Raw genomic sequence first — 10,823 nt, forward strand, 5'->3', positions numbered from 1 at the left:
AACGGAAGTCCCTCATGTGTTCAAATTGACAGGTATAGAAATTGATTATATGAAAACAAGAATAAAAAGAATATCGATTGTGGTAAATCTGCTGGTATTGTGAATATGCATCCTAGACTTTAAAATTAGCTTGACTGAATCTTTGACTTATTAAAACTGAAAAATAAATCACTTTAACATTGCCACGATTATACCAATCAATAAAAGTAATGGAAAGAATGATCTAAATAATTACAGACCTATATATCTTGCCTATTTAATCTAAAATATTTGAATAAGCCATTCATACACGATACAATGATATATTCGTACTTTACCTTGTTAGATCAATGTCAGTCTGGTTTCAGAAAATTCATTCAACATCCATTAATTCATGTGACAAACACGAATATTTATTGGAAAATAGAAACTCTGGATTAAATGGCAAACTTTTGAAGTAAGGATAAAATATAATTTTTGTGTTCTTGTTTTTAAAATTTTGAGTAAACAAGCTGCAAATTATTTGAACCGACTCGTTACTCGACGACCAGTCTTTTAAATAAAAACGATACGCACTTAACAGTCATTTGTTTGTCCCACAGGCACTCACAGAATATAGGAAATGTAGCTTTGCCTACTACGGTCCGCTATTGTATAACAAACTTCCACTTTCTGTTCCGTCATTCACATCATTATATTTGTTAACAAAGCAATGTCGTCTTTTTGTGCATTTACTGTGGCTCTGTAACCTTTTAGCATATTTATTTATTTCCCCTTACCACTGGTTTTATTTTTTAAACCGATTAATGTGATTGCAAAATGATATCGTTTACTTGAAAAGTGCAATAGACCTAGTCCGACTCTTTTTTATTCCTTCTGTAACTATTTTAGTATTTCTACTTTTTTGTTTTTTGTTTGTTTTAGGCGAGGTTTTGTTAATGTAATACTACAGTATTTGAAACAAATTATAACAAATATTGTATGATTCAAATAGATTTATTTTTAAAAGATATATGTTTTTTTTGATAATTTACATGTATTTACAATTCTTAATGTTTGTATCATTATATTTATGTTTTTATACTGTTGTTGTATTATGCAGGGCTTTCTTGAAGAGCAGGTCCAATGTCCCGTGGAACTAAATGAAACTACCCTGTTGAAAGAAATCATGAATAAATAAAAGGTTACTCTCAGTTATTTCATGAGATTATTACATTCATGTGGTTTGATAAATCTCTTTCAAGAGCGACTGTTGGTTGTAGGGTGTAACACTTTTTTTTTCAAAGAAAAAAGGGTAATATATTCGACAGAAAAATAAAGAGGCATACCCTGGACGAAAATACTATGGTTTTAACTTTCCTCATTTTTTTAAACGAGCATTTAAACAAAGCTTGTTTTGCAGGTTTATTACGAAAGGATATGAAGCTTGTCTTCAACCTAAAAGTGAAATATGAATGTAATTGATATCTGCTGTTGTGGTCATCTAAACCATAGGGGGAAATGAATGGATAGTTGTATAAATGTACATGATTTGGAAGATATAGTTTAAGCCACATGTGGTATGTCATAATAGCACTTTTGTCAAGAGCCACCGCCACTGGTTTGAAAATGCAGCTTAATCCACATGCTATAGACTCTTGGTCGTCATGATGATTTTGTAAACAAATATTCTTTCTTCTTCATTCAAATTATTAGATCGAATATGATGAATTATTCCACCCCAGTTATGACCTCGACGGCGTCCGTCTCAGGACCATCATCATGGACGTCGACGCTCGAATCCAAGGCGATGTCGAATTTGATGACGGGCCTAGTGACAAACGTTAACGCCTTAAGTGGCATTGGAAACGAGACGCCAACTACGATAGGACCAAGCAGCCTGGTCGTCCCTGTATCAAGAACAACGTATAACTACCTAACAGTCTATACAGGGTTTCTGACCATCTTCGGTATACTCAACAACGGTATTGTGATGATTCTCTTCGCTCGATTCCCTTCGTTACGTCATCCCATCAACAGCTTCCTGTTCAATGTCAGTCTCAGTGACCTCATCATATCATGCCTGGCTTCACCCTTCACCTTCGCATCCAACTTCGCAGGCCGATGGCTGTTTGGAGATCTAGGATGTACCTTATATGCCTTCTTAGTGTTTGTTGCTGGTTAGTAAAGCGTTTTCTTTTAATTTCTTATTCCTGGCTTCCTCAACAAGAAGACAACAAAGCATGTCACCCATAATCCTTTGTTGTTAAAGGTATGGTTTATATCTAACTTAGTTGATATAAGTCCTTCCCGAGCCTAAAAAACACATGTAGAGCCATTATGATTATTATGTCCATGAATATTTCAGATTCTCTTTACTGGGGTAAAAAAAATCTCTTTTGATAAATTTGAATCTCTAAATTCAATATTGAACGTCAATGCTTCATCATAAAATCCAGATATGATAAATAGATTATGGGAAAGATGATCCCTGAAATAATGGTACCTTTCAGTCAAACGTTTTTGGTTTAAGGCTGTTGTTGTTGTGTGGGCGTGTGTGTGGGAGAGGTGCAGGTTGCATGACTGCAGACGTAAATTCATAAATCAACTGGTGGTTCAAATCAATTATTGAATATACTTTACAGAGCCAATGCAAATGATACCTGGGCCCCGTCTTATAAGCAGTTAATTAATCGTAACTTATTTGCAATTGATATCAATCGCAGCTATGTACAAAAGAGATATATAGAAGACTGACTCCTTCGATTGATTAGAAGACTTCCGACCGATTCGAATCAATCGCAATCGCAACTCTTTTTAAGGAGGGGCCCTGATGTGCACTTTGCTCCAATTCAAGGGTGTCGATTTGTATCCGTGGTTGGGGGGATAATAGGTGCCCAAATTTTTCGGCAATGGATCAAAGCAATCAAGAGGTAGAAGCGTGTGGCAAGTTGCACCCCTCCCAAGCGCGTAGCCAGGATTTCATTTTAGGGGGCGGTAGTGAGCACGTGAGCACGCGTAGCGCGGAAGCTCTGACGTTACATCAGATCATTAAAGAAAGAAGACGATTCGATGTACCATTCTCGACTCTTAATCCTTAATGTTTGAATCAAGTTCCCCTCCCCCTTATGACGTTTCATTAGATTATTAAAGAAAGAAGACGATCCTATGTACCATTCTCGTCTCTTAATCCTTGTCTGAATTCATTTTCGCCCATTCCTGCGCGAAGCGCGGAAGCTTTCACATCAGAGAAAGACGATTTGTTGTATCGTGTCCTTCATGAATTCAGTTTCTCCCCTACCGCGCGAAGCACGGAAGCTTTGACGTTTCACTAAATTATAAGAGAAAGAAGACGATTCGTTGGACCGTTCTCGACTCTTAATCCGTGTGTGAATCAAATTCCCCCTTCCCCGCGCGTAGCGCGGAAGCTCTGATGTTTCATTAGATGATTAAAGAAAGAAGACAATCCTGTGTACCATTCTCGACTTTAATCCTTGTCTGAATTCATTTTCGCCCATTCCTGTGCGAAGCACGGAAGCTTTCACATTAGTGAAAGGAGACGATTTGTTGTATCGTGTCCTTCATGAACTCAGTTTCCCCCCTACCGCTCAAAGCGCGGAAGCTTTAACGTTTCAATAAATTATTACTCTTAATCCTTGTCTGTATTCATTTTTGCCCATTCCGCGCTTAGCGCGGAAGCTTTCACGTTTCATTATATTATTCGTAAAAGAAGACGCTTCGTTGTATCGTGTACTTTGACGTTTCATTTGATTATTACGCTTAATCCACGTCTGAATTCAGTTGCCCCCTAACAGCTTTGCCCTTTTCACTGAATTATTAGAGAAAGAAAACGATTCGTTGTACTGTTCTTTATGTTAATCCTTGTCTGAACTCAGTTTCCCCACTGAAAATAATTTGTGTTACAAATAAGTTGTGACATAATAATCTTTCTCCAAAAATGAAAAATCTTTTAGGAAATATCAGGAAATAAAATGAGTGAAAAAAACAAAAATAAAGATACAATGACGTGAATTTTAAAAAGGGTGAACGGAAACAACATAACAACTAGAGAACTATTTTATAAGTCATACTAATGTCCGAAAATCTTTCTCCTTGTCTCCGATCTCATCATGGTATCGTCACAGAGTTCATCTATGTTTACACTGTCCAGGATTGTATGATGTGCATTGCAGATTGCTATTTTTGCGCTTTGCGCTAAACATTTAGCTCGTTGCTTTTTGACGCTGCGTCTTTGCATTTGGCGCACTGCATTTCTATGATGCTGTTGATTGAACAAATTAAATAAATTCATCAATTCCTGATGAAGCCGTTTGAGCGAGAATTCAATTTATTCTTGTCTCATATACGGTTGTCTTATTTACTTCGTATATATGTATGTATTATGAAAATGAGATAGCAAAATGCGTATATTGATGGTCATCTTGCGAGTAATAACCATTAACTACTCTCATCGGGCTCTCATCCTTAATTTTTCTCTTCATTTTTGTTTTGTTTTGATGGTGAATTATTGGGGGGGGGGGGATGATTGTACAGGCCATCCCCCCACCTGAAATATTGGGGGGATATATCCCCACCCCCCCCCCGGGATCGACACCCATGCTCCAATTCTAGACCAAAACACTTTTGCGCAAACTAACTTTCGCGAGTTTTTGGAAATTAGCACAAAAGTGTAAAATAATTTCAATAATTTTAGTGCCATTTGATTTCAATAGAAAAAAACATGGAGATAATCGTGAAATGATAATTTTTGATTAAATTTCGAATTGTGTATATTTTTTGTATGTGCCCTGTAGATAAGAGTGACGCTAAACTATTAATGTTTTGCTTCGTCATTAAAGAATCTATGGACTTCCAATGAAAAGCACTTTTTTAGCATGATTTTCCGTTAAAGTGATATCAAGTCCGTTTAAGACTAGGAGAGGCAGTAAGAAAATGATGATGAAATGCGCTATTTCCTCCTTGGTCAAAGTTCTTTTTTCTTCTTCTTTCTCTTCGTTGTCTTCGTCGTCATCGTCTTCTTCCCCCCCCCCCCCATCCTCTTCCTTCTCCTCCTGCTCTGCCACTCCTCCTCCTTTACCCACCATACTTCAAAGTTTGTTTTGTTTCATACTGAAAGCTATTTGGTTATCTTTTATTATCCTACAATTTAATTATCATCACTTTAGTGCATGGTTGATTGACGACAAGAAACTTATTTCGACCAAGTACGAATTGTGTATGCTTTCAATGGCCTACCTGAGATTCTTGGGTTCTATGTCCCACAGTGCAAAATGAATGTAAAGGTATAGGTGTCTTACTCGAGGGATACGAAGGTTGAGAGTTCGAGATCCAGCACGGCGCTCAAGTCCTTTGGCAATAAATTGATCTAAATTTCCCATTCTCTACCCAGGCGTAGTAATACCTATAAAGATTCATTACCTGAAAATGAATGCACTCTTCTTTCTGAGAATTGTTGCAGGGTCTAACGCTTGGATAATAATAACCAAAGCTCTTTGGAAGCACACAAGGACGTTGTATGATCGTATCCCAACGTGATATGCTCTTTAACGGTGTATCATCAATTGTATTGTCAGTAAACAGTCCTCGTCGTCTAATCCTTCTTCTCTAATTAGGCACTGAGCAGATTGTGATCTTAGCTGCTCTCTCAATACAACGATGTATGTTGGTAGTGCGACCATTCACGGCCCAGAAGATGACACATCGGTGGGCTTTATTCTTCATCTCTCTGACATGGATATACTCTCTTATCATCTGTGTACCTCCTCTCTTCGGGTGGAATCGTTACACTTATGAGGGTCCAGGGACAGGTACGTCTCAATATTTTTGCTTTTAGGATATTCATTCAAATATGTGTGGACGCACGAAACTTTATTAACGGTTATCATAGTCATATCACAGCATAATAACAGTCTCTATGGTATTTAACGATAGGTTTTTGCAAATTAATGTTTTGGACCGACATTCAACGGCACTGTTCGTCCAAAAGACGCGACTCATATACTAATCTGCCCCGGCTTATAAGAAGTCCAGGGTACTCGGACTAACAAACCTATTCTCATCTTCATCTGACAATGACTAAGAGCGTAAAAGGCTTATTATTTAGATCAGTCCTATCTATGTGGCATCATTGAGCCCAGTGACAGAGCCCCCTCTGCGACAATCAGTTTACTTTACTCAGTGATGTCCTCGCATTACGATAAATGAATACGCTCGTCCAAAGTTGATCAACATTATATTATGAAGCCAGCTCTTCTATCAAAAATCAAGTATGTCCAATACAATTTTTAAAATTTTAATTCATACACATAACAAGGAGGTTTATGGAAGCTAAGTCACAAATAACTGTATTAAAAAGCAATAATCATCATTGTTTGCATCCATCCATCCTCCTCCTCATCACCATAACCATTATTACTTTTCTCCTCCTCCTCCTCATTATGTTCCCCATCCTCTTTCTCTTCATCCTCCTTCTCCTTCGTTTTCTTCTCCCCTTTCTTTTTCTCCCTTCCTTCTTCTTCTCCACCTCCTCCTTGTCGTGCATCATCTCTTCATCTTACATCTATTGTCTACACGTACGACACAAACTGTAGGGACCTAACTCCGTGTATCTCTTTTATCCTCTAGCGTGTTCTGTAGCTTGGAACTCCCCTTCCCCTGGCGATACCAGTTACATCATCTTCATCTTCGTATTGGTTCTCGTCATCCCTTTCGGCATCATCATCTTTTGTTATGGACTCCTTGTCTACGCAGTCAAAAAAGTAATGTTTTCATGTTGTTATATCCACCCTTTATACCTTTTCACCTTTGATTATGTTTTAAGCAAGGATGAAATATTTATTTTTAAAATACATTTAATGGTCAAATGGTCTTAGAGCAATGTGAACGTGATTGACATCGAGAAATAAAACCCAGGTACATCACCTGGAGGGGGGGGGGAACCTAATACAATCTAACATTATCTGATTAGTATGAACGAATTCAACTCCTCGTTTCGATGCAGATATCGCGGACCCAGGCTGCCCTGTCATCAGAAGCTAAAGCAGATCGTAAAGTTAGCAAGATGATCTTCATCATGATTCTGTTTTTCCTCATCGCATGGACGCCTTACACGGGTTTCTCCCTCTACGTCACCTTCGGGAAGAATGTGGTGATTACTCCTCTAGCCGGCACCTTCCCACCATTCTTCGCCAAACTATGTACTATACACAATCCTATCATCTACTTTCTTCTTAATAAACAGGTGGGAACATTTTATTTGTGGTAGTTATAATGAATTTTCATTGACATTGTATATAAATAATTTTTGCGAAATATAAGTGCATTAAATATAAACAAGCTTTTGAAATTACATTTGTTTACATGCAAACGATATGAATATAGGATAAATATGCAAATATGCATTATTTCAATTGGAAGCAGGAAAAAACTTCTTATCACATTGTTTTGTATTACTCCAAAAAATGTATAAGATCTTGATATATTCACAAATTGCTATTATCTTTCAAGGTTTTAACGAGCCTATAATTGAAATATTCTGTTGGCAACTACCCCACTGGACCCCCAGGCTGTTATCTATACATCTGAAAACCATCCCTTGGGATAACGATTCCCTAGATTGATAACCCGGACACTCGGACAGCTACTCCTGGAAATTTCTCCTCGGAAAACTGTCTTGGGGGGCAGTTATCCGTACTAATTATCCCATGGGTTGTTATCCGATGGGACAAGAGTCATTTATACACAGAGTTAGTCAAACTTGGTTTAAGTTGGTTACAACATGGCGCACAAAGCAGCATTCATTCGTCGATATTGTGCCCGACCAATTTGGCTAAACTCTCATAAGCAATTGCACAGTATGGGAGATACGGTCACCCAATGCTATGATAGAAAATGCGATTTGTAGGATTGAATTTTCAGTCCAAAATAAAGGATTATTGAGATATTGTCGATGGTGAGGGTCAAAACAGCACATTTTGTAATAGGTTTGCAATTGTTATGAACGGTGATATAATGTTACAATATGGAAAATGCCAAAATCACCGTTCATAACAATTATTGTAAACCTATAGCAAAATGTGCCCTGAAATATCCTTTCTTTTACGACGATGACATTTCCTTTGCCGTCATTACAAGAACGAAAAAAAAACAACATTGAAACAATCTTTTCATTAGATTTTAAACTTTGTGATTTCTTCAGGTCATGCTCGGTCATATTCACGTGTGATCCTAACGTTTCCAGGGTTTTACCCAAATCTGTCACAAATGGAATTTGACATGCCATTTTCAAAGCAGTGTTGCTCATTGAAGCGTGTGTGTATCGATGTAATCAATGTATCATTATTTTGTAAGCATATTACTTGTACTTTATGATAATCAAGGAATTATATTCATACAGCTTATGGTTTGTTCACAATAAACGTTTGATTTGGGGGTTTGTTTTTTCCAGGACGCACGGTATAATATTCCACTCTTTATATTTGTTTTAGAAGGTATGATCGTGAGTCAACAGTGCATTTGCTATGTCGAGCGGTAATAATGAAGGGGAAAAATCAATATTTTGTACTAATGATTGATCCAACCTTGTATTGACGAACATTCTTTTGTTTCTGTTTTCTTCGGCATTAGTTTAAGGACGCTCTCATACAGCTCTTTTGTTGTGGTGAAAACCCATTTGACCGTGATGAATCGGAACACGAAGGGCGCGGTGGACGACATCGACATCGAACTGCACCTTCAGCAACAGCTCACATTGGTGGACGAGGGCGAGCATCAAGCCTGCCGACTGCTACATCCATGCTTGATATCCCACAGGCGGCTTCAACCGCCGCGTCATCATCGGGAAAGACACAGAATAAAGAGAGCCTGGAAAAGGGACCTTCCACATCGGAGACAACGAACAAAAGAGTGTTTGAACTCTCGTCTAAGATTCAAAAGTTCGAAATATCTGAGAAAAACAATACTCCGTCATCCTCGGAACTACCGGGGGCGTCATCATTGTCGGGAGCATTGATGCCTCCGAGGAGAGCAATGAAAAACCAAGTCGGTTGCTTACCGCCTGTAGATAACTGAACTAAGTAAAAACTTAAAATAAGTGAAAGGTGACCGTTGCCTTCTGTGTTGAACAATAACAATGTTGCAACAAACACTAATAAGCTAGTGCAGGTGGTTCACTGCCTTATTTATAACTTCATTATGAATGAATCACAAACCATATCTACGCTTCATTTTCGCATGTTGGCATATTTGCAGTGTTTCCACTCTTCCTGAAATTTATGAAATCTATGAAAAAAGAAGGAAAATCAAGAAAAGTCAAAAGAATACTAAAAACAGTGAAGAAAAAAAAATGTTTTGTCATATGTTGAGCTTTAGTATTTTAGAAATGTATAGTGTTTCCCCATTGGCCTATTAATTAGGTATAATTTGTCTTTGCAAGCTTTGCTCGCTGCTAGTTTGAAGTTTAAAATTTGATATTTCTGGTGCAACAAAATACGTAACTATGACGTTAGCCTAGCTCTCTTGCCATTCTTGAAAGAAAAACAAAAAAATATGGCACGTCTTAGAGGCATTAAAAAAAAATCCCCAAAATCCATAAAAATCCAGGAAATCTTATTTTGACGAGTGGAAACATTGCATACTTGTAAATAAGTAGAAGGTCCTTCACAAACACCACACCCTCTACTTCTCTCCCTTATGTTTTCTATGTTCCAAGAACCTTGAGCGAGCCAGGGACGAAGAACACAAAACTAAACCACAATACAATCATGGTCACCACTTTACCTTGTGGCTTCTCAACATTACAGCTTATGTTATTGGAAATGAGAATTAAATGACGGAACTTGAGTTTCGCGGTGTAAACAGTATGCTGTTGTTAATCCCATAATCTTGTTGGTGACTTTATACACTTTTTCTGTTTCATAGAGAGGAAAAAGTGAATGAAGTTACTAACAAGTTTATGGAATTAACAACAACGCTTTGACGATGGGTGATATTACTTGTTGACATATTCTTGGTATAATAAATATTCAAAATTGATTTAATAGAAAAATCGACATTCTTTTTGTAGGATATTATTGTGGCGTAGCGTCTGAGCGCAGCAATTTCAAGGGCACTTGTCGGTGGGGGCTGGGGAGGTATTTGTCTGACTAGTATTTGGATGAAATGCGACAGAACAAAATCGAGTACGTGGAGGTCGTTCTCAATCTTATTTCACGTTGCCATGCCATTTCTTTGTTATTTCTTTCTTTATCCCGTGACTACATTAGTATAATATTGCATAAAACGCTTAAACTTCAGAAATAAACTAGGTTTCGTCTGAAGTGCACTCGGTCTACACTTGAGATAATTTTATGAAATGTATGTATTGTTATCTGTTTCTCCTTATTGTTTAAATCTTATTTATATAGATTTGATGAGCCAATACGTATATAAGAAAATGAAAAGCAATTGCACCATTCTATATACATGTATTATCTGTTATGTTTATGGAATAAACGGTAAGTGATTGAGAAGGTTTCGAGTGAATAGTGAATAAAAGCATCGAAAATGCCCATCATGATTTTACAAAAGCGACTCCTATGTCTAGTCTGATATAACGGTAAAGGGTTGATGGCGGACTATTTCAGAAAACTTAATGATCCCAATCGAATCACCAGTGACCCGGCCATTTAAAAACGTTTATACATGCACCTGAATGAAAGTGGGTAGGCCTATAGTTCCGATCTTTTTTATGACTGGGCAAGCCAATAAGCCAGTTCACGGTTGCAGTCTGAGCATGAGCAGATAAAGGTCATTGCAGAACAAATTTTGAAATACACTGAGACGAAATACTGGATACGTGCTCATGA

General features: G+C 37.5%; 1 protein-coding gene across 1 annotated transcript; it reads left to right on the forward strand.

Moving 5' to 3' along the window:
* Positions 1–1,679: 1,679 nt before the first annotated feature.
* Positions 1,680–9,251, forward strand: LOC578019 (opsin 1). Its single transcript, XM_030998388.1, has 5 exons — positions 1,680–2,138; positions 5,592–5,786; positions 6,604–6,737; positions 6,980–7,219; positions 8,605–9,251. The coding sequence occupies exons 1-5, from the start codon at positions 1,682–1,684 to the stop codon at positions 9,046–9,048; spliced, it is 1,470 nt and encodes a 489-aa protein (XP_030854248.1). The 5' UTR covers positions 1,680–1,681; the 3' UTR covers positions 9,049–9,251.
* The last annotated feature ends 1,572 nt before the right edge of the window (positions 9,252–10,823 follow it).

The sequence above is a fragment of the Strongylocentrotus purpuratus genome, unplaced genomic scaffold (assembly GCF_000002235.5).
Source record: "Strongylocentrotus purpuratus isolate Spur 01 unplaced genomic scaffold, Spur_5.0 spur5_scaffold_5, whole genome shotgun sequence".
Taxonomy (NCBI): domain Eukaryota; kingdom Metazoa; phylum Echinodermata; class Echinoidea; order Camarodonta; family Strongylocentrotidae; genus Strongylocentrotus; species Strongylocentrotus purpuratus.